The sequence below is a fragment of the Mustela erminea genome, chromosome 13, assembly GCF_009829155.1.
Source record: "Mustela erminea isolate mMusErm1 chromosome 13, mMusErm1.Pri, whole genome shotgun sequence".
Classification (NCBI taxonomy): domain Eukaryota; kingdom Metazoa; phylum Chordata; class Mammalia; order Carnivora; family Mustelidae; genus Mustela; species Mustela erminea.
The window spans coordinates 83242478-83267185 of record NC_045626.1 but is presented as its reverse complement, the minus strand read 5'-3'; the positions used below and the strand labels follow the sequence as shown (position 1 = coordinate 83267185).

Here is a 24708-nt window from a genome sequence, read left to right as displayed (position 1 = left end):
TTTCTTCTAGATCAGTGGTTTTCGAAGTGAGGTCCTTAGTTAGCAACACCAGCATCACCTGGGAAAGTGTTAGAAATGCAGATTTTTAGCACTGCCCCAGACCTACAGAGCAAAAACTCTAGGAGTGGGGCCTGGCAACCTGCATTGTTACAAATCAATTCTCTGGTAATTTGGATTCGGACAAAAGGATTATTTGATGTAATTTTTTTAAAAGATTTATTTATTTGAGAGAGTGTGAGTGCAGGGGAGAAGGGCAAAGGGAGAGAGAGAGAGAATCTCAGACTCCATGCCAAGTGCAGAGCCCAACGCAGGGCTCAATCTCATGACCATGCGATCATGACCTGAGCTGAAATCAAGATTTGGACACTTAACCAGCTGAGCCGCCCAGGTGTCCCTGGATTCTTTGACTTTAGGTCAGAGGTAGGCAAACTATGACCTATCAGTCAAATCTAGCTTTCTACCAGTTTTTGTACAACCTGTAAGCTAAGAACAATTTTTATATTTTTTAATGGCTAGGGAAAAAATCAAAAGAATAATCTTTCATGACATGTGAAAATTACATAAATTCAAAGGTCAGGGTCCATAAATAACATTTTATGTAACACAACTACACCTATTTATTTATGCATTATCTAGAGCTGCTTTGGTGTTACAAAGGAAAAGTTGAGTAGTTGCAACAGAGACCCAGCTGTGGGCCCACAAGGCTAAAACACTTACTGTCTGGTCCTTTTTTTTTTTTTTTTTTTTAAAGATTTCATTTATTTATTTGACAGAAAGAGATCACAAGTAGGCAGAGAGGCAGGCAGAGAGAGAGAGGAAGAAGCAGGCTCCCTGCTGAGCAGAGAGTCCGGCATGGGACTCAATCCCAGGACCCTGAGATCATGACCCGAGCTGAAGGCAGAGGCTTAACACACTGAGCCACCCAGGCACCCCATGTGGTCCTTTACAGGAAAAGTTTGTCAACCCCTGATCTGGGATAATGAAAGAAATTTAAATACTCCTAGGATACAATGTCAGATAAAATACAATGTAGTATTAGAGAGTACTTGCACTAAAATGATACACACTGTTTGTCTGAAATTCATGTTTAACCAGATGTCCTATATTTTTATTTGCTACATCTGGCAGTCCTATCCCAAGCAGAGCTCCATACTCCCCCAAAACATGCTAACCAGCAAGAATGAAGGGCAAGAGGGGCGCCTGGGTGGCTCAGTGGGTTAAAGCCTCTGCCTTCCGCTCAGGTCATGATCCCAGGGTCCTGGGATCAAGCCCCACATCGGGCTCTCTGCTCAGCGGGGAGCTTGCTTCCTCCTCTCTCTCTGCCTGCCTCTCTGCCTATTTGTGATCTCTGTCTGTCAAATAAATAAAGTTAAAAAAAAAAAAAAAGAATGAAGAGCAAGAGCCTAGGTAAACTGACCCCAGGATTACTCTGAGACCACTTGGCCAGGTATGACCAAGCCCACCTTGGGCTTGGAAAGAAGAGGGGAGGGAGGAGGGCTGGGGCTCATCTTTGGCGCAAATGAAAGAGCTGGTGAGTCACCTGTGTTTTAAGAATTTTCCAGAATGGAAAAATACAGCACCTTCAAGTAGGGGCGCATATGATGCTCCTGGCCAGGACTGTGGTTACTCCGATACATTCTCAGGTTACCTTTGTTGGCCTGGCCCCCAGAAGAATGCTGACAGGCTCAGCACTGTTCCCTGAACTTGGCAAAGCCTGGACGTTGTAGACCTCCTTAACAGAGGCCTCTAGATGGTTGAGTCACCGTTCTTGGTGGAGTATGTTTCCCTCCACCCCAAATGCCTTTTTGGCATCCAAGTAGGATGAATTGGCCTTTCTCTTTTCCCATTCCAGCCCCTTGTCCTCAGTGCCTAAGGCTGAAACAGTCATCTGGCTCTGGGCTTGTCCTTACCTGCTCCTGGGAGGCAGCCTCCACACCCTCTGGCAGACCTGAGTCATTTCAGGTGACAAAGGGGATGAGCTCAAAGGAGCCAAAAGCCCATCCTTCTTGCTGTACAATTTGGAACTCAAGAATTGTTAGAACTGACATTATGGGGAAATGCTTCACATACAGTGGTACTCATTCAATGGTCGTTTCCATTTTCTTGACTTTGAGCAAGGGGTAAGCCCTTCATTCTTGTCCTGTTTGGTGGCAGATTTGCTCTGGTGAGAAACTTTCTCACTCAAGGTCAGTGAAGCATCTGGGGGCATTGTGCCTGAAGAGCTGGGTGACATAAGGTAGGGGGCTGCATTACTTAAATGTACTGATGGTGAGTGTCTCCACCCAATGACTTTTCTAGTTTTTCTTTTCCGTCTTGATGGATTTTTTTTTAAGTTTTTTTTTTTTTAAAGATTTTATCTATTTGACAGACAGAGATCACAAGCAGGCAGAGAGGCAGGCAGAGAGAGGTGGGGAGAAGCAGGCTTCCCGCTGAGCAAAGAGCCCACTCAGCAGAGGGCCTGACGCGGCGCTCGATCCCAGGACCCTGAGATCACGACACAAGCCGAAGGCAGAGGTTCAACCCACTGAGCCACCCAGGCGCCCCATGTTTTCTTTTGTTTTTAATAATCCCTATATCCTGCATGGGACTTGAACTCAGGACCCCAAGATCAAGAGTCACATGCTCTTCTGACTAAGTCAACCAGGTCCCCCTTGATGGATAGGTTTCAATACCTAATCCTGATCCTTCACAAAATGAAGCACTATATGTCACAGTTCTGACAGTTGATTTCCTGTGCTTTGACAGTAGAATAAACAGCAGTTCTGGCTCTGAAATCAAACAGGCTTAGATGCAGACAGCCTAAAGAAGGCCGAAAGCACAAAGTAGGCCCAGAATTAAAGGTAGGGTTCAAGGCAGAGAAAAACAGAACTGGGAAATAAGAGTCTGAAGAATCCGGGTCATGGTCTTAGTTTGGCCACTAATTCCCAGTGTAATACTGGGCCTCACACATTTTCCTCACAGGGGCCCCCTAGCTCTTTGGTGGTGAGGCCTTTGTCCACCCCAGAATTTCCAACTCAGTCCACCAGGTGGCGCATGAATGCCAAATGACTAAGGCCAACTTCCCAAATTCAGAAGGGATGAATTTCACTATAATAATTATTATTTTTTTTCTTTAAGTAAGCTCTGTGCCCAAGGTGGGGCTTGAACTTGTGACCCGGAGATCAAGAGTTGCATGCTCTAACGACTGAGCCAGCCAGGTGCCCTTATAAGCTATATTTTTTAATTTAAAAAATGTTCAAATGTGTCAAGATCTGTCAAAGAGAATACCAGTGCAGATACCACACAGATCTAACAAATATTAACATTTACAAGCATAGACTGGATACCACATGTACATTTCTTAATCTCTCCCCTTCCCTACCTCTCCACAGATAACCACTATTATACTATTGGCTGGTATTTGTCCTTCTGTGTCTTAATATTCTTATTGCATATGTATGTATCCATAAATAATATATAATAGTTTCACTTTCTTTAAAATTTTGATAAATGTTGTTATACTATTCATATGCTTCTGTAAGCTGTTCTTTTCACCTAACTTTTGAATAAACATTCCTTAATTGCTCCCCACAAAAGTTGTACCAGTTGGCATTCTCATAACCAGTGTGTAGAAATGCCAATTTCCCTCACCACACAGTGTGCTCTCAAGCTTTTGTATCTTTGACAATCTCCCCATGAAAAATGATATCTCCGTGTAATTCTGATTCATGTTTCTCAGGTTATAAATGATATTTACCATATTTTCATCTGTTTAAGACCATTTTGTAATGCATTTTCTTTTAATCAGTCTGGTCATGTCCTTTGGCCATTTTTTTCAGATTGCTAGTATTATGTTAGTAATTTACATCACCCTTTATATATTAAGGAAATGAGCCTTTAGCCATAAACAGGTGTTTCATAAATTTTTTCCAGTTTATTGTTTGCCTTTTCACTTTGGGGATATGGGGTTTTTTTGCAAGGAAGAAATGTTTTATATTTTGCAGCTTTCCTCCCCCCAATACTGTTTTAAAATTATGAGTTCTCCTAGTATTTTTATGGTTTCATTTTTAACATTTAAGTGTTTGATCTATTTTGAATTTATTTCAGTGTGAACAGTGAGGTAGGCTTCCAAGTTTATCTATTCTAGTTGCTCCAAACCTCATTTATTAATCCATCTTTTTCACAAAGGACACAGTGCCATCTCTACATTAAATTTCCATATGCACTCTGTCTAGTCATGGAACAGTTTACAGGCTCCTTTCAAGGGCAGGTCAAAGCTGGGGGGCCACAAATAAGGAATTTGCCAAGTTAGTTGGTTTTGGTGTTGAGTCTAGACTTTCTCTATACAGCCTCCGAGCTGCTGAACTCAGAGCTCTGGGCTGCATTTGGCTGCTTGTATACCAAGAAATTGGCCCTCAATTTAAAATGAAGGAGCTTCTGGGAACTGGTGCTACTGTGTGGTTGATGTTCTGGTAAGATAAAGCATAAAAGATAAGAGATTAAAACCAGCCAGGAAATCCATTCACAAAGTGATTCTAAACTTTGTATGCAAATGACCTAAAATAGCCAAGATAAAAGATCTTGAAAAAGAGGAGCAAAGGAGGAAGATTTATATTACCAGATTTCAAGGCTTATCATAATGCTACAGTTATTAAGGGGCGCCTGGGTGGCTCAGCGGGTTAAAGCCTCTGCCTTCGGTGCAGGTCATGATCCTGGGGTTCTGGGATCCAGCCCCGCATTGGGCTCTCTGCTCAGCAGGGAGTCTGTTTCCTCCTCTTTCTCTGCCTGCTTCTCTCTGCCTACTTGGGATCTCTGTCTGTCAAATAAATAAATAAAATCTTTTTAAAAAATAATAATAAGGGGCGCCTGGGTAGCTCAGTGGGTTAAGCCGCTGCCTTCGGCTCAGGTCATGATCTCAGGGTCCTGGGATCGAGTCCCGCATTGGGCTCTCTGCTCAACAGGGAGCCTGCTTCCCTCTCTCTTTCTCTGCCTGCCTCTCCGTCTACTTGTGATTTCTCTCTGTCAAATAAATAAATAAATAAAATCTTTTAAAAAAATAAAATAATAATAATACTATAGTTATTAAGATAGCGTGGTATTGGCTTAGATAGACAAATAGAACAGTAGAACAAAGAGTCCAGAAATAGATTCCTACTGGATGGTCCCTGGATTTATGACAAAGGCTCAAGTGCAACTTACTTTATTTATTTATTTACTTAAAATCACAGATTCCTAGGCCTTACCATCCAGAAGTTAGGATTCCATGAGTGTGGTTGGGTCACGGGAATCTACCTTTATTTTTGGCACAAAAACAGACACATAGATCAATGGAGCAGAATAGAGAGCCCAGAAATGGACCCTCAAGTGTATGGTCAGCTAATCTTCAACAATGGTAAAAAGACAGTCTTTTCAACAAATGGTGTTGGGAAAATTGGACCATTTCTTTACACCACACACAGAAATGGACTCAAAATGGATGAAAGACCTCAATGTGAGACACAAATCCATCAAATCCTTGAGGAGAACACAGGCAGCAACTTCTTCGAACTCAGCTGCAGCAACTTCTTTCTAGAAACCTCACCAAAGGAAGGGGAAGCAATGGCAAAAATGAACTATTGGGACTTCAACAAGATAAAAAGCTTTTGTACAGCAAAGGAAACAGTCAACAAAACCAAAAGAGAACTGACAAAATGGGAGAAGATTTTTTGCAAACAACATAGCAGATAAAAGGCTAATATCCAAAATCTATAAAGAACTTATCAAACTCATCACCCAAAGAACAAATAATCCAAGCAGAAATGGGCAGAAGACATTAACTGACATTTCAGCAAAGAAGACATCCAAATGGCCAACAGACACATGAAAAAGTGCTCAGCATCACTAGGCATCAGGGAAATACAAATCAAAAGTGCAGTGAGATACCACCTCACACCAGTCAGAATGGCTAAAATTAACAAGTCAGGAAATGACAGATGTTGGCGAAGATGCAGAGAAAGGAGAACCCTCCTGCACTGTTGGTGGGAATGCAAGCTGGTGCAGCCACTCTGGAAAACAGTATGGAGGTTCCTCAAAAGGTCAAAAATAGAGCTACCCTACGACCCAGCAATTGCACTACTGGGTATTTACTCCAAAGATACAAATGTAGTGACCCGAAGGGGCACGTGCACCCCAATGTTTATAGCAGCAATGTCCACATTAGATAATCTATGGGAAGAGCCTAGATGTCCAACTACAGATGAATGAATAAAAAAGATGTGGTATGTATACACAATGGGATATTATTCAGCCATAAAAAAATGAAATCTTGCCATTTGCAAAGACATGGATAGAACTAGAGGGTATTATGCTAAGTGAAAAAAATCAATTAGAGACAATTAACGTATGATCTCACTGATATGAGGAATTTGAGAAGCAAGACAGAGGATCATAGGGGAAGGGAGGGAAAATGAAACAAGACAAAACCAAAGAGGGAGACAAACCATAAGAGGCTCATAATCTCAGGAAACAAACTGAGGGTTGCTGGAGGGGAAAGGGGTGGGAGGGATGTGGTGGCTGGGTGATGGACATTAGGGAGGGTATGTGCTATGGTGAGTGTTGTAAATTGTGTAAGACTGGTGAATCACAGACTTGTACCCCCGAGACAAATAATACATTATATGTTAATTTAAAGTATGCAGAAATAAATACATATTTATTTATTTGACTGAGAGACACACACAAGCAGGGTGAGTGGGAGAGGAAGAACCAGGCTCCCTACTGAGCAGGGAGCCCACCTGGAGCTTGATTTCAGGACCCTGGGATCCTGACCTAAGCCAAAGGCAGAAGCTTAATGACTGAGCCTCTCAGGTGCAATTTTAAAATAAAAAGTATTCCCGGGACGCCTGGGTGGCTCAGTTGGTTGGACGACTGCCTTCGGCTCAGGTCATGGTCCCAGAGTCCCAGGATCGAGTCCCGCATCGGGCTCCCGGCTCCACAGGGAGTCTGCTTCTCTCTCTGACCTTCTCCTCGCTCATGTTCTCTCCCACTGTCTCTCTCTCAAATAAATAAATAAAATCTTAAAAAAAAAAAGTATTCCCCTTAGTAAATGGAGCAATAGGATATTAAAAAAACAAAACAAAAAAAAACAAAAACTCTTTACCCCTACCTCACACCATACACAAATGTTAATTCAAAATGGGTCATAGGGAGCATCTGGGTGACTCAGTTGGTTGGGCATCTGGCTTTGGCTCGGGTCATGATCTCAGGGTCCTGGGATCAAGCCCCACATCAAGCTCCCTGCTTGGCAGGGAGCCTGCTTCTCCCTCTGTTGCTCCCCCTGGCTTGTGCGCTCACCCTCTCTCTCTCCTTCTGTCAAATAAATAAATAAAATTCAAAGTGGGTCACAGACTTAAATGTAAAAGATAAAACAATAAGGCTTCTAGAAGAAAACAAAAAAATACTTGTTTTTGTGGTGAGGTAGGCAAGGATTTCTTAAGTGGGCATAAAAGGCATAAGTCATAATAGATAATTCTTCCCTTTATTCAACATTTATTGAGTGCCTACTGTGTGCCCCACTCTATTCTAGGTTCCAGCCAGCCCATGAAAAAAAATGTCAGCCCAGTGTTCCAGGAACTGATTCAGTGTAATGGGACAGACAGGTGCCTACTTGGACAACAATACTGCAGCTTTCTAGGGGTCCTGGGTTAATCACAGGAAGCAATAGGAACCAGAGGAGAGGTACCTTTACCCAGAGTTCTGGGAAGATATCTTGGAATATGTGAAATCAAAGCCAGCCTTAAAGGATGAGGGAAATCAAGACAGGTTGTAGAACAAAGAAACAGTGTTTGAGAAGTCTTGGTGGGGACTTGTGGGTAGGTAAAACTACAAAGTATTCAGTTTGGTGGAAGCAGGTGGATGGGACTGGATATAGTTTTTTTTGTTTGTTTGTTTTTTTTTTTTAGATTTTAATTATTTATTTGACAGCACAAAGAGGTAGAGCAAGAGAAACAGATTCCCTGCTGAGCAAGGAAACCTGATGGGGGGCTCAATCCCAGGACCCTAAGATCAGGGCCTGAGCCAAAGACAGACCCGTAAGCCACCGAGCCACCCAGGTGCCCCTGGATATAGTTTCAGGAATATGTCTGTGTTGTTAGTTTTCATTTAATTGATAATTTAAGCCAGAGGGTTCTCTAACTTCATTGAGCACAAGAATCACCCACAAAACTCTGAAATGAATATTTTGGGACCCTACCACAGAAATTTATATCCAGTTGATAGGATATGGGCCTGGGCATTTTTACAAACATTTTCCCTGCCCCAAAGGATGCTAATCCTGCCAGCCTTCAAACCACCCTCTGAAAAATATGATTTGAGCATTAATGTTTTTCCCTCTAGGAGATGGGAAGTACTTCCCCAGGCAGCACGGGGGTAAAAGAACTGAGAGCTTTTTTGGAAAAGCAGACCACAGTCCAAGTGATCCTAAGATGTGTCCTCCTCCTCCTCTCAAAACTAGAAGGGCACCAAGCAAGGATCTGAGGGATGAGGAAGTTCATCAGGCAAAGGAACAGCAGCTCCTGCGGATTCTGCCTGGTAACCAGGCACTCTGGAAAATTTCCCAGCATGCTCTGAGAACTCAGGTCCAATCTCCATTATCCTTATGAATATGCATGAGTCCCCAGATGTCCGCTGAATTTCCTAGCCCCCTGCTTCAGAACTGACAAAATAATGTAAACATTTCAGAACCTGGCATCTTGATTAGGAAACTGGTTTCTAGCAGAGGTTTCACAAGTATTTCTCCAGTCATAGATGAATAAACTTGTGCATGTGTGCAAAATAGCAAACAAAATGTATGTTTAAAGCCTTCCCTAAAAGTCCTATCTCCATCAACAGGGTAAATGTGTATGACGAGTGCCCTTCCTGTGGTAGATACAGTTTGTTGCCTTCCTAATAGGTACTTACACGCCCCCTTACTGCCTAGCTAGAGGTCCCAGTTCCTTTTTCCAGCTTGTCAGTTGTCTAAGCCCCTCTTGGTAATCATCAGGTGGCCAGCTAATGACACCCCTTGGGGTCACTGAGAAATATAAAAGATGGAACCCCGAAACTTGGAGATGGAAAAAAAAATGGGACAAATTGTAAGTAACTGAGAATCACCAACTCACAAGAACTGGAAATATGTATGTGCACATGGAACTTTTAAAAAACAAAAGCTCAATAAATATACATCATTCAATTTGGCCCAGGAATTCCATTACTGACTGTATACCTAATAGAAATGAATGTACTGGGACACCTGGGTGGCTTGGTTAAGCATCTGCCTTCAGCTCAAGTCATGATCCCAGAGTCCTGGGATCCAGCCAGCATGGGGCTCCCTGCTGGGCAGGGAGTCTGCTTCTCCCTCTTGCTCTGCCTACTCGTGTTCGCGCGCGCTCTCTCTCTCTCTCTCAAATAAATAAATAAATAAAATCTTTAAATGAAATATATCATTAGATTGTGATGATTGCACAATTTTGTGAATAAGCTAAAAACCCAAAACACTTTTTTTTTTTTTAAGATTGTATTTGTGGGGGGAGAGCAGAAGCAGGGGGAGCGGCAGGCAGAGGGAGAAACAGGCTCCCTGCTGAACAAAAAATGGATGAGGGACCAATGTCAAATGCTTCATGGACTAAGCTATCCAGGTGTCCCCCACAAAACACTTGAAATGGGCGAATTGTATGACATGTGAATTGTATCCCAATAAAGATGTTATAAAACATTCACTGCAAGATATACTTAAGATCTATGCACTTCTGTTGTGTGTTATTATATCCCAATACACATTAAAACAAAACAATATCCCCTTCCTCCAGGGGTCCTTGAGGAGACGGGCAGGGAGGGAGAAAGTGTGGGGGATGGGGGTTTGCTGAGATGCCAGGGAACCAGGGACTCACTCTCAGCCTCGTTGCCCCTTGCCATGTCCAAAACAGTGACCGGAAGGTCAAGCACGGAGGAGGTGGGGCCAGTGACATAAAAGACGAAGGTTGCTGGCAAAGGGCAGAGGGAGGGGCAAAGGCTGAGATGCCCGAGAGAGAAATGGAGAAATGGATTTCAGTTCAGTGAAAACGAATTTTGTTTTGGCCCAAACTAACTTTTAATGTTTATGATGAAGCAGCCCATAAGTAAAACCATCAAGACTCCACACCAGAGATAACCATCAGAAACACCTTGATGTAATTCCACAAGTATGAATTAATTGCCTTCTGTGTGTCAGAGTCTGTGCTGGGCATGAGGCCAGGAATCTGTGACTCGAGGCAGCTGCTGAGAAACAAACATGGGAGGAAGGGAAAGAGGCTGGCGGCTGGAGACACAAGGAAAAGCAGCATTCGGTCCGGGAAAATCCCTAGACCAGGCAGGGACTATGGGGCATCGAGGAGTCTTGGGACTGGGGCTACAGGGAAATGTTGGGAAGGAGGTCCCTACTGGCTTTTCAGATTTGTAAAGTGACAACTTTGGCCAAAAAAAGAGGGATTCCCCTCCCCCATCCTGGCTGGGACTTGAGCTTGGCAGAGCAGAGAAGGGTAAGGCAACACCTATCCCCAGGGCTTTATCAAAATTCCACTGTAGCGGGAGAAACAGCCTTTCAGGCCAACTGCCTCTAATCCTCTTTTCTAGATTGTCTCCTAGTAAAACAGGAAGCAGGTTTTCCTCACGTCTCCTCTAAGTCTTTTCTGCCGCTGCTGTAATCACCATGCCCCCACCTGCCTCTTTGGGTCAGAAATAAAATGTTGGCAAACTTTTTTTTTCCCCCTGCTGCTGGATATAGGCCAGTAAAAATAAGACACCCCAGGGAATTAAGGAAAGTTTGAGCTTGTCATTATTCCTACTTATCATTATCCTATCCTTGATGATGTTGTAAAGTCTGTATTCAGAACTTCCGGATCTCCTATGCAGGGAAAGAAAGTTATTCCCAGAAGACAGGACCACTGCTCTTCTGTTTATTTATTGAAAATGTATTTATACCAAGTTGGCAAGTATGTGGAACAACTGGAAGGCTCATATAGTGCTGGTGGGAACATTAAATGGTACAATTGCTTTGGAAAACCCGTTTCGGCAGTTTCTTGTAAAATTAAAACATAAACTTACCATGTGATCTGGCAGTTCCACTCATAAGAATTTATCCAAGAGAAATAAAAACATTGTCCTCCCAACAGACTTGTCCAGAATGTTCGCAGCAACTTCATCCATATTAGCTAAAAACTGGAATCAGCTCTACTGTCCATCAATACTAATTGTGGTATGTCCATATGATGGAATGCTAGTAGGCAATAAAGGAAAATTGGCTATTGATGTGATCAACAGTGTGGATGAACCTCAAAATCCTTACTCTGAGAGATGCCCAGGTGGCTCAATCAGCTGAACATCTGCCTTCTGCTTGGATCATGATCCTGGGCGTGGGATGGAGTCCCATGTCTGCCTCCTTGGTCAGTGTGTGGAGCCTACTTCTCCATCTCCCTCTGCCTGCTGCTCCCCATTTGTGCTCTCTCTCTCTAACCAATAAATAAATAAAATCTTAAACACACACACACACACACCACAAACAGGGACACCTGGGTGGCTTAGTCGGTTAAGCATCTGCCTTTGGCTCAGGTCATGATCCTGGAGTCCTGGGATCAAGTCACACATTGGGCTCCCTCTGCTTGCCACTCCTCCTGCTTGTGCTCTCTCTCTCTTAATCTCTCTCTCTCTGACAAATAAAATCTTAAAGAAACAAAAAACAAAAAACCTTATACTGAGTGAAAGAAACCTGACATAGAAGCAGACATGATTGTATGGTTCCATTTATATGAAACTCCTCTCCGAAGTGAAAGAAAACATACAAGGAGTTGCCAGGGCTAGTTAGAGGAGGAATGGGGAGTATTGGGAGAGTGATGGAAATAATGTGTATCTTGCTAGCAGTCATAGTTCCGTAGGCCAAAACACCCTGTGCACTTAATATGGGTGCTTTTATTGTTTGTAAATTATGCTGCAATAAAATTGAAAAGATAGGATAAGTAAGGGGCGCCTGGGTGGCTCAGTGGGTTTAAGCCTCTGCCTTCGGCTCAGGTCATGATCCCAGGGTCCTGGGATCGAGCCCCGCATCGGGCTCTCTGCTCTGTGGAGAGCCTGCTTCCTCCTCTCTCTCTGCCTGCCTCTCTGCCTACTTGTGATCTCTCTCTGTCAAATAAATAAATAAAATGTTTGTTTGTTTGTTTAAAGATAGGATAAGTAAGAAAAAAAAGATGCCACAGATCCTTGAACCAATAAGGCATAAAAAACAGCAAGTCTGAAAATCTGGCTTATAACTCTCCTAAATACATTGTGTGCAAGTCAGAAATGGAAGAAGAAATATGATTTTTTTTTTGTTTTTCCTTCTTACAAAAATAACCTACTTGCAAAATTATTTAATGGTATGATGTCGAAATCCTTGTAAGCCCAACTTTTTAGAGGCCATCACTGGGAATGGATGATTCCTCCAGTTTATCTCTAAAACCTATTCTAACATATTACTAGATAGTTTAATATTACTAATATTATTTGTTAATATTGGATTTACAAATACAGTCCTAGGAGAAAGAGAGAGCAAGCCTACATGTGCGGAGGAAGTGGGGGGCAGAGGGAGAGGGAGAGAGAGAATCCCAAGCAGGCTCCACACCTGGTGTGAGCCCTACAGGGGCGGGGGGGGGGGGCTGGAGGTCCTCAGTGACCATGATCTGAGCCAAAATCAAGAGTTGGTCACTAAACCGATTGAGCCACCCAGGCACCCCTGATGTATTTGGTTTGTAACTTTCTTTTCATAAAACAATGTATTTGGCCTATCTTTCCATGCTCACTTCTTTTTATTTTCTTTTTTAATTATTTGTTGATTTTTTAGAGATTTGTTTACTTGTCAGAGAGAGAGAGAGTGAGAACACACAAGCAGGGGGAGTGGCAGGCAGAGGGAGAAGCAGGGAACTGACATGGGACTCTATCCCAGCAACCTGGGATCCTGACCTGAACTAAAGGCAGACACTTAACAAACTGAGCCACCCAGGCATCCCAAAAGATGTTTGTGAAAGAGAAGAAAGAGAAGGGAGGGGAGGGCAGAGGGAGAAGGAGAGAGAGAATCCTCAAGCGGTCTCCCTGCTGAGCACAGAGCCTGTTGTGGGGCTCCACATGGGGCTCAATCCCAGGACCCTGAGATTATAACATGAATCAAAATTAAGAGTTGCCTGCTTAATGACTAGACAACCAGGCATCCCTTGATTCTTCTTACTTTTTCTATGATTCCATTGAAGTACAAGTTACTTAACTGGTCTCCTTTTGAGGGACCATTTATCACCATTTTTTCTTCCTGGAAATAGTAATAGACATCCCTGTAATTACATAGTGTGAGTATACACACACACACACACACACACACACACACAAGTTGGCTTCCTAGAAGTTTCTTGATCAAGTCATTTTGTCAAAAGGAGTAATAGCTTTTGGGCACCTGGGTGGCTCAGTGGGTTAAAGCCTCTGCCTTCTGCTCAGGTCGTGATCTCAGGGTCCTGGGATCGAGCCCCACATTGGGCTCTCTGCTCTGCGGGGAGCCTGCTTCCCTTCCTCTCTCTCTACCTGCCTCTATACCTACTTGTGATCTCTGTCAAATAAATAAAATCTTTAAAAAAAAAAAAAGGAGTAATAGTTTTTTTAAAAAAAATATTTTATTTATTTATTTGTCAGAGAGAGAGAGAGTGAGAGCAAGCACAGGCAGACAGAGTGGAAGGCAGAGGCAGAGGGAGAAACAGGCTCCCTGCGGAGCAAGGAGCCCGATGTGGGACTCGATCCCAGGACGCTGGGATCATGACCTGAGCCGAAGGCAGCTGCTTAACCAACTGAGCCACCCAGACGTCCCAAGGAGTAATAGTTTTAAGGAGAAAAATTGCTCCCCTTCTGTTGCAGTGGTTACAGGCTATGTGAATGGGAGAAGGAGATACATTCTCAGGGATTCACATACTTACAAAGATTTTTTTTTGACAAGTTTATTTATTAGAAAACACAAGACCCAGCTCTGGCTGATTTAGTAAAAATGGATTTTTGTTGAAAGGATTCTGTTTAGGGGTACCTGGGTGGCTCAGACAGTTAAGCGTCTGCCTCGGCTTTGGTCATGATCCCAGAGTTCTGGGATGGAGCCCCGCATCCGGCTCCCTGCTTTAAGGGGAGTCTGCTTCCTCCTCTGCCTGCTGCTCCCCCCTGCTCATGCTTTCTGTCTGTCAAATAAGTAAATAAAAATTTTTAAAAAGTTTATTTATATAAAAAAGAAAAGATACTGTTTAGTTCACAGGATTGCTGGGAAGTGTTGTTATAATTTGAATTACATTTTGTGGGTCAGTCAGAATCACTACTGTAACACTTTTTAAAAATATTTTATGTATTTATTTGTCAGAGAGAGAGAGAGAGCACAAGCAGGGAAAGTGGCAGGCAGAGGGAGAAGCAAGTAGCCAACATGGCACTCAATCCCAGGACCCTGGTATCACGACCTAAGCCCAAGGCACATGCTCAACTGACTGAGCCACCCAGGCGTCCCTGTAACACTGTTTCTTTGGGAAAATCTGTTTCAAAGTTCAGAAGAAACCTATTTACAAATAACATAAGTTCACTGCACACGGGAAGACTGCCCCTAATTAATTGCCGTGACTCAAAGGCTCTGTGAACATCTGCTGTAGGTTGAGTGAGCTTATATTTAATTGGTACTAAAGGTGTGTTGTGAAATACTTATATGCTGCGTGTACTTATTCAGTTCTGATGCTAACCTCCTGACTACCCAGGTTTAAGGGTGCAGTTCTTGTGATATGGTGATATGCTAAGAAATAAATATTTGGTCTTTATCCTGGTTCCTGGCCCAAGAGCTTCTAAAGTCCTTGGAAATTCCCTGAGAAAAGTGTCCTTAGTTGTTCATTATACGTTCCTTTCAACCATACCTGGGTTTATGCTCGTGAGGTGACTCTTGGTGAGCCCCTAGGTAGCTTCACGATGGCAGCTGGTTGCCAGAAGAGCTAATGTGAATAGTGAATTGGAAATATCAACCCCACTTCACCCCTCCACCCCTGCCTCTGGGGAAGGGAGAAGGGCTGATGGCTGAGTTAATTATCAAAGGCTGATGATTTAATCCACCATGCCTGTGTAATGGGACCTCTATAAAACCCCTAAACTATGGAGTTTGGAGAGCTTCCGGGTTGGTAAATGCATCCATGTGCCAGGAGGATGGGATACTCAGTTCCACTAGGACAGAAGCTCCTGTGCTGGAAACCCACCAGCCCTTGCCCGGCATGCATCTTCGCCTGGCTGTTATCTATATACTTTATGATATCTTTTACAACCAACCAGTAAACGTAAGTACAATGTTTCCCTGAGTTCAGTGAGTCATTACAGCAAATTATAGAACCTGAGGAGGGGGTTGTGGGAACCTCTGATTTATAACTGGTTGGTCGGAAACATAGGTGACAATATGAATTTGAAACTGGTGTCTGAAGTGTCTATATCGGCAGGGGTGGGGGATGTTTTGTGGTTCTGAGCCCTTAACCTGTGAGATCTGGTGCTAACTCCAGGCATTGAGTGTTAGAGTTGAATTAAATTGTAGGATACCCACCTGAAGTCTGGAGAGTTGAAGGACTGGTTGTTGATGGGAGAGAAAACTCTATGCATTTGTTGCCAGAACTTAATTGCTGTGAGTGAGAAACAGATCTTAGTAGTCCCCAAGACTGTCCTCACTTCAGTCCCAGCCACATCATAGGGGGCCCCAGACCAAGCATACTTCTGACTAACTGGCTATCAGTTCAGGGTTTCCCATGACTCCCTGAGTTTGATAATTCATTTGAATGACTCACAGAACTAAGAAAAGCACTATGCTTACAATTACAGCTTTATGATACAGGACATAGTTCAGAAACAGGCAAATGAAGAGATACGTGAGGTTTAATGTGAGGGGCATCACAAAGCTTCTTTGCCTTCTCCCTGTGGATTCAGGGTGTGTCACCTTCCTGGCACATCAGTATGGTCACCAACCAGGAAGCTCCCTCCAGCCTAGGTGTCCAGAGTTTTTATTGGGGTTTTATTACCATAGGCACGATTGATAATCCAGACCCCTCCCCTCCTCAGAGGTGGAAGGTCTGATCCTCTGATCAAGGGCCAGGTCTTTTGGTGACCAGCCATCATTCGGAAGCTATGTAGGGGCCCACCTTGAGTCACCATGACCTTAACAAAGACACTCCTATCACTCAGGAAATTCCAGTTTTTTGAAGCTCTGTGCCAAGGAACCTGTGACAAAAACTAGATCTATTCTTCTTAAAATGTATTTATTCCAATTCTACACACACACACATATATTGCTTTACAGATACATACAATTTGTTGTTGGCAGACTTTATTTATTTATTTTTATTCATGAGTTTGGAGAGTCCATACAGGTAGCAGTAGAGAATATGGGAGTCAAAACTGCGATCCAGCCGCTAAATCCTCTGCAAAAAGCAAAGTGCTCAAATATGGATAAAGCCTTGCAGAGGTCTTGCATGAGGGCGTTATCACAGCAATAAGAATGACTAATAAGTATTAATGGCTCATGACAAGAGAACAAATGCTATTAAATTATCTTAATATATTAAGCGTATTAGTAATGTTTGTGTGTGTATTATTCATGCAAATATTATTAGCCTGTGTCAAGGTTAGCCGCTGGGCCCTGAGAACCAACCTTCCAGCTCAGACCTTACCCCAGCTGTGCAAGGGCTGGGACTTTTCAGGGATTCACCCGGGTGGAGCTTGAGGAGCCAATCGGCTCGCATCAGGCGGGGCCCTGGGAGCGACAGCGGTATCATCCAATGGCTTGACAGCTGGTGCCTCCCCTGGCCAATGGGCGCGCTTCTCCGCGGCGGTCGGAAGTGGTGAGGCGGCTCTGGGGGCCGTTGTTCAGTGCCGGGGGCTGAGTGGGAGGCTCCGTGTCTGCGGCTAGCGGGTTAGCTGCAAGTCCTTGCTGTCGTCCCGGGTGAGTGTAGCGGCGGCCCGAGCCTTGTGGGCCTCACTGCGGTTCGGGAGGAGGCCGGCATTCCTGCGGCTTGGTGTGTGGGCGAGGGGTCTGTGGGCCCCGGGGGTCGCGGCCGTGCGGCGAAAGACGGCCACGCCACGGCGTCTCCTCAGGCCAGTGGAGGAGGCCGCGCTTTCTCCTCCGGGAACCCGAGTCTCGGCAGCCGCTGAGCGGCGCCGCCCCTTCGCGGCCTTGGCCAGGGTGTCGGGGAAGTGGGCGTCGTCCCGAGCGCGGCTGTGGGCACCGCGCCCCGGGCGGAGCCGGGCTCCAGCCGCGAGCCCCCAGCTTGCGGGGCGGGAGGTGGGGACGAAAAGGGGCGGTGTCGCGCCGGCTTAGTGCGGGCTCTCGGCCGGGGACCGGGGTTCGAGTCCCCACTCCGACCAGCTGTGCGGCGGCTCGCTCCAGAATGGGATAAATAAATGGCTTTCACCTGCTAGGGTTCCGGCCTGGGGGCGAGGGTCCTTGGGAAGCGCTTAGCTGTCAGACGGTACATTTGAACCGCTGCTGTTTTGCGAAGCTGGTTCCCTCTCCCGCTCCCCACCCGCGAACTCCCCGGGGGAGGGGGCGGTTGGAAACCGCCTCCTGCGCCTGGACACGAGGGGGCAGCTGCGCCCGAAACCTCAGAGAGGGGCTCCTTGTCCGGTTGGAGACTGAGTTGTCCTGGGGCAGTTCCGTGCATTCGCCCCTTTGCTCCATACAGAGGGCCCTTTGGAGTATCGTCAGTTGTCTGCCTGAGGGATTTGAGCCCCAGAAAGGTCACGTCCCATAGCCACTGCGTGGCGGAACCAGAGCTCGACCCTCAGAGGGGCCCACTCCCAGCTCGGCCTGCCACCCCCAGACCCTTTGCAGCCAGAGGGCAGGCACTTCCCTCACCGGAAGCTCTGGTCTTGGCTTAGTTTCTGGAGCACCCCGAGGAACAGACCGCCCTGAGAAAAGTATCCAGGCTTTCCCCTTTGGGGAACGTGATTTATTTCCCTAGATCGGTGGTTCCTATCCTTAGTGCACATTTCTTGGGGGAGCAGTTCTCTGGAGTCCTGTAACTCCCTAATTTAAAACCATTCCCTGGGGTACCTTTGAGCTAGGACTATAGTCTGATACCCCTTCTGCTGTACAGGATAAGGCCTCCTTGAGTACTTCCCGTTTTTCGTTTTTCGTTCTGCTCTTCCAGATCTCCCTTTACTTTCTCTTTCATTGCCTTTTGGGCCCCCTGCCTGATTGGATTTCCCCCCATTCCCATCCTCTCTTACTTCCTCTTCACACTTCAGCCTTTAAATGTCACCTTGTCAGAAAGTTCTCTTACCACCTTTTTCTAAAGTAGATTCCCTTCATCTCCATTTGTCTGTGTACTTTACCTCAAAATACATTAAGATATCCGCTAATTTATTTTTCCTCTGTCACTAAGTTGATCTGTTAGGGACACTTCACTTCCTTAGTTTGTGAAGTAGTCTTACTGCCGGTGCGGCATACAGGGTCTCAATGAACATGTTGAATGAATATATGCTTTGAAAAGTGAGTTCATTCGGAAATGTCAGAACCATTTAAGAGCCCTTTGGGGGCAGTATTCTTTTTTATTTTATTATTATTTTTTAATTAATTAATTTATTTATTTGACAGAGACAGAGATCACAAGTAGGCAGAGAGGCAGGCAGAGAGAGAGAGGAGGAAGCAGGCTCCCCGCTGAGCAGAGAGCCTGATGCGGGACTCGATCCCAGGACCCTGAGATCATGACCTGAGCCGAAGGCAGCGGCTTAACCCACTGAGCCACCCAGGCGCCCTGGGGGCAGTATTTAAGACCATTTTTGTGTCATAGCAAAGAATAGTGGTAAGGAAATTGCCAGCACTTTGCTCTCTGCACTGACATCTTGTTTAAAAAGAAGGAAAAACTTTACAGTGCACGAACCTGGCAGACACTTTCAGCTAAGGATCAGCGTTAACATCATCTGTAATAATAAAACTGTTGACATCATGTACTTTCTGATATAATGCACTGAGATGAGCACGACATCAGTTCTGTGTTATTCTTGCTAAAAAAAAGTATTAATCATGAGAAAACACTAAACAGACTCAAACTACACTTAACACGATTTTGAAAGATGAAGAAAAACTGAAGTATCCTAAATCAGAGGATAAAGGAGAAATAACTATGTGATGTGTCTTGAACCAGGAGAAGGAAATTAGTGGAATGATTCATGAATATGATTTATAGATGAGTTATTAACATTGTATTAGTATTAGTTCCCCACATTTGATAATTTTACTGTGATAATTTATGATGTATTGGGTTAAGGGTCTACAGGAGTTTTTTGTGGTGCTTTTGCTTGTCAAGTTACTTTAAAATGAAAATTTAAAAAATAGGGTAAAATATAAATATTGGGTAGGGACGCCTGGGTGGCTCAGTTGGTTAAGCAGCTGCCTTCGGCTCAGGTCATGATCCCATTGTCCTGGAATTGAGTCCCACATCGGGCTCCTTGCTTGGCAGGGAGCCTGCTTCTCCCTCTACCTCTGCCTGCCGCTCTGTCTCTCTCTCTCTCTCTGACAAGTAAATTAAAAAAAAAAAATGTATTGGGTATTTAATAAAATACTTTAATGTACTGGTATTGGTAACATTTTCTGTGTAGTTGTTTTTTGTTTTTGTGTTCTGCATGTCATCCTAAAAGCAGAAATGAAATTGAAAGTTTACACTTTTCTCCTTTGTAGTTTTCAGAAAGAACTAAAGATGGCTGAATTTCTAGATGACCAGGACACTCAACTATGTGACAATTGGTAAGAAATTAAATGTAAGAAATGTTGAGTGAGAACAAACTGGTTTCTAGAACAAACTGGTAGAAGGTTGGTTTATTATTGGCAGGTTAAATTTGTTACCATATAACATGGAAATATATGGGACTAAAAAGCCTTTTTAACAATTTTATGTAACATTGCCTGTTTTAGTGATGGGATAAGATGTAGGTTCAGGGGCGCCTGGGTGACTCAGTGAGTTAAAGCCTCTGCCTTTAGCTCGGGTCATGATTTCCGGGTCCTGGGATCGAGCTCCACATCGGGTTCTCTGCTTGGCGGGGAGACTGCTTCCCCGTCTCTCTGTCTGCCTCTCTACCTACTTGTGTACTCTGTCAAATTAAAAAAAAAAAAAAGGTGGTAGGTTCAGGTAGCATAGAGAAGTGAGTAGAGTGATGTGATAGAGCTGGGAGTCTGGAGCTCTGGTACCTGCCTTTATAGTTAATGACTTGTCCAGTCACCCCACTGACTGTTTTGGAGCCTCACTGTTTTGATGTATAAATAAGCAGATGTAATTTTGGTCTTTCTGGAAAATATAATACATTTTTATTTTTTATTTTTTTATTTTATTTTATTTTTTTTTTAAGATTTTATTTATTTATTTGTCAGAGAGGGAGAGAGTGAGAGCGAGCACAGGCAGACAGAGTGGAAGGCAGAGGCAGAGGGAGAAGCAGGCTCCCTGAGGAGCAAGGAGCCCGATGTGGGACTCGATCCCAGGACGCTGGGATCATGACCTGAGCCGAAGGCAGCTGCTTAACCAACTGAGCCACCCAGGCGTCCCTATTTTTTATTTTTTTAAAATTTTTTTTCTTTAAGTAGACTCCATGTCAAATGTGGGTCTTGAACTCACGAGCCTGAGATCAAGCATCCCATGCTCTACGACCGAGCCTGCCAGGTGCTCCTAATCAGTTTTTTTTTTTTTTAAAGAAGATACAAAAAATATAATGTTTGAATTAGATGCATGCTTTTCAAAATGTTACAAAGATTTCCCCATGTTGCTACCGTGGCTGTCCTGGGGGTGATTGGGAGCAAGTTTAGTGAGGTTGGTTCTACATCTAGCATTGAGAGAGTAGTACAGCCAGAGCCACTCAATTATTTTTATAAAGGATTTTACTGAAGGAATGTTCCACTGCTTTAAAACTAAAAACAGAAACAACAACAACAAAAAACCTCTAGTTAAAGTCTTCTGGCTGTCCTGCTTAATCATTATCATTTCATGATCAGAACTGTTTGTGAAGACTTGGATGTTAAGCTTTCTATTTTGGTGTGTTTGACCCACGTGAGTGACAGGAAAGGGCAACTCTTTCTTGCTGAAATGAAACTTAGGATGCAGCTAATAATTTCCTGAGAGTTTGGTATTTTGGTAATGTACAAGTACTCTATGGAAGGATAAAAAAGCAAAGCAGAATTGACTGTGCTATGTTTAACTTACTAAATTGTGGTAAAAGGGAAGAGATGTTGAAGAAGGAAAATACTTTGACTCAGATTGCTGGGAGATTTGAGCCAGATAACAGTTTTTATTTTTTTTATTGCTTTTTTCTTTTTATTAGGCTTTCAGCAGGATTAGGATATAATCAGAGCAACTGCTGATTGCAATATTCTTTACCTGAACAGATTTAAGATTTCATTTCTAAGAGCATGTCTTGCATTAAAGGGTATTTTTTCTACTATGCCCCTATCACTTTCTGCCAGTCTAAAAGCTATTTTAGCTCTGTTTGTGTTTTTTTTTTTTTAAAGATTTTATTTATTTATTTGACAGAGAGAGATTACAAGTAGGCAGAGAGGCAGGCAGAGAGAGAGAGGAGGAAGCAGGCTCCCCGCTGAGCAGAGAGCCCGATGCGGGACTCGATCCCAGGACCCTGGGATCACGACCTGAGCTGAAGGCAGCGGCTTAACCCACTGAGCCACCCAGGCGCCCCTCTGTTTGTGTTTTATATGTGCTATTACTGGTACAAATTAATCAGCGATGCAGGTAATCACAAGAAAACATTGTGATTGTGTAAAAAACCAGACATAATGGCAGTGTCACCAATTAAGATACGCTTATTTTGTCAGTTCTCCAATTTGAAGGAGTCTCAAGGCCAGGACAATATATAAATAACTATGCTAAGGGAGTTTTAAAAAAAAAAAAAGGTAAGTTAATGGAAAGCTAATGAAAACAGGGTTACTCAAAGCCAAAGCAATTTATTTAAAGAAAAAGGATTAGCATGGAACAGTAACTAAGCCAGCACAGACCTCCCATCTCAGTAACCCTGTCTAAATTCTAGGTTTAAAATTTTTGTTTTTAAAGCCATATTTCTGTTGTTCCCTAAGAAAAGGTAAACCTCAAAATGTGAGTGCCCGGGGTGCCAGCGTGGCTCAGTTTAGTAGAGTTTGCAACTCTTGATCTTGGGGTCATGAGTTCAAGCCCCACATTGAGCATAGAGTTTACTAAAAATAAAAAAATAAAATAATAAGGGACGCCTGGGTGGCTCAGTTGGTTGGGCAGCTGCCTTCGGCTCGGGTCATGGTCCCGGGGTCCTGGGATCGAGTTCCGCATCGGGATCCTTGCTCGGCGGGGAGCCTGCTTCTCCCTCTGCCTCTGCCTGCCTCTCTGTCTGCCTGTGCTCGCTCGCTCTCTCTCCCTCTGTCTCTGACAAATAAATAAATAAAATCTTTAAAAAAAAAATTAAAAAAAATAAAAAAATTTAAAGTGAAGGGGTCCTGGCTGGCTCTGTCGGTAGAGCATGTGACTCCTAACCTAAGGGTTGTGAGTTAAAGCCCCATATTGGGCATGGAGTCTATTTAAAAAAAATAACAAAATAAAAAATAGAAATTTGGGGCATCTGGCTGGCTCTGTCAGAGTGTGCAACTTTTGATCTCCGGTCATAAGTTCAAGTCCCATTTTGGGCATGGAGCCTACTTAAATTTTTTTTTTAAATAAAAAAAAATGAGCTGCCATTAGATCCACTGGGCCAGTAAAAGGAGGAGTTTGTTGTTGTTGAAGATGTTCTTGTATGTCATCTCTCTTCTCTGTGGGGGAGAGTGTGGTTCTAAGGAATAGGAACTTCAGTGTTAGAAGGTTTTGACTTATAAAGGTGCCTGGTTGGGGCACCTGGGTGGCTTAGTAGGTTAAGCCTCTTGCCTTCTGCTTGCATCATGAGGGTCATGATCTCAGGGTCCTAGGATCGAGCCCCGAATCCGAATTCCGGCTCTCTGCTCAGCAGGGAGCCTGCTTCCCCAACCTCCTCTCTGCCTGCCTCTCTGCCTACTTGTGATCTTTCTTTCTGTCAAATAAATAAAATCTTTAAAAAAAAAAAAAAAGCAGGGGGTGCCTGGCTGGTTCAGTTGGAAGAGCTCACGACTTGATCTCAGCGTCATGAGTTCAAGCCCCGTGATGGTTACAGAGATTACTAAAAACAAAAAGCCCTAAAACTTCGACTTTTATTTTTGCATATAATAGTTAAATTGATTTCTGGCTTGTTCTGTTTAGCATTTAGAAGGCTACTGGGAATTTTCTGGAAGCCTTGGCTTGCCTTTCAGTCATTTTTATCTAAGGTGAAATTTCATCTTTAACTTGCTAGGCCCTCCTTGGAGCTTTTCCCAGTTTTATCTAGATACGGAGTTGTGTTCTCATCTCATTTAAAACACCTTGATTTTATCTGTATGATAGGAAGTAAGTATATTGGTATTTTGTCTGGTTGGAATGTTTGGGACTATCTTTGGAGCTAAATTTAAAAAGAAAACCAGCAGACAATTGTTTCATGTATGTAATTGTTGCAAATCTGTTTTTCTTACAAGGTTTCTTTCAAAGTTTCCCAAGTGATGAAAATGTATCATAGTAAATTTACTGTGTGGTCTTACCTAACAGCTGCTTTTGATTCTTGTTGCTTTATGTTATGATTATGTGGTCCTTAATATTTTTTTGGTCAAATCCTAAAATTTTAGTGGCCTTGGGTATATAGAATGTTCTGTGTCAATATGTTTTCCTACTAGCCCTGTAAAATAAGAACTGTAGACATATTTTCTTGATTTTTGCTGTTGAAAGAAAATTATTGTAAAAATTTCCTAAGCAGTAATTATTAGGTTTAATTTTTTGTGGCATTTGTGCATGTATGTTTCACAGTCATGATATAGCTCTGCTTTCATTTTGTTGGTGTACATTTCATGTAGCTGCTCACTTCATTAAACGGTTTTATTTTGGGGGCGCCTGGGTGGCTCAGTGGGTTAAAGCCTCTGCCTTCGGCTCAGGTCGTGATCCCATCGGGCTCTGCCTAGCAGGGAGCCTGCTTCCTCCTCTCTCTCTCTGCCTGCCTCTCTGCCTACTTATGATCTCTGTCTGTCAAATAAATAAATAAAATCTTAAAAAAAAAATAAACAGTTTTGTTTTTTAAAAAAGATTTTATTTATTTATTTGACAGACAGTGAGAGAGGGAATACAAACAGAGGGAGTGGGAGAGGGAGAAGCAGGGAGCCGGATGCAGGGCTTGATCTCAGGACTGTGGGATCATGACCTGAGCCTAAGGCGGCCACTTAAACAACTGAGCCACCCAGGAGCCCTGGTTGAAACATTTTTAATGATTTTTTAAAAAATATTTTATTTCTGTACTTGTCAGAGAGAGAGCACAAGCAGGCAGAGTGGCAGGCAGAGGCAGAGAGAGCAGCAGGATCCCCGATGAGCAAGGAGCCCAATGCAGGACTCGATCCCAGGATGCCAGGATCATGACCCGAGCCGAAGGCAGTGGCCTAACCACCTGAGCCACCCAGGCGTCCCTAATGATTTTTCTTAAACTGTTTTACAACCCTAACGAAAGTCTTCATAATTCCAAGAGTGAGATTACCTGGTTAAAGACTTTATGGTCCTAGAAACAGATTTTCAGCCTATTTTTAAGCAGTTTACAGTACCACTGGTAACATAATAGAACACTAGTTTCACAACATCT

General features: G+C 43.6%; 1 protein-coding gene across 2 annotated transcripts in view; it reads left to right on the top strand.

Annotated features, from left to right (window-relative positions):
• The first annotated feature begins 16877 nt into the window (after window positions 1-16877).
• The window catches only part of TRAFD1 (TRAF-type zinc finger domain containing 1), a 29982-nt gene continuing 22151 nt past the window's right edge, over window positions 16878-24708 (top strand). The window contains exons 1-2 of one of the 2 annotated variants that reach the window (XM_032310385.1): window positions 16878-16972; window positions 19709-19774. In XM_032310385.1, the coding sequence (XP_032166276.1) occupies window positions 19728-19774 (47 nt within the window). In that variant the 5' untranslated portion in view covers window positions 16878-16972; window positions 19709-19727. The remainder of the gene's footprint in view (window positions 16973-19708; window positions 19775-24708) is intronic. The other variant, XM_032310384.1, reaches the window with a different exon arrangement.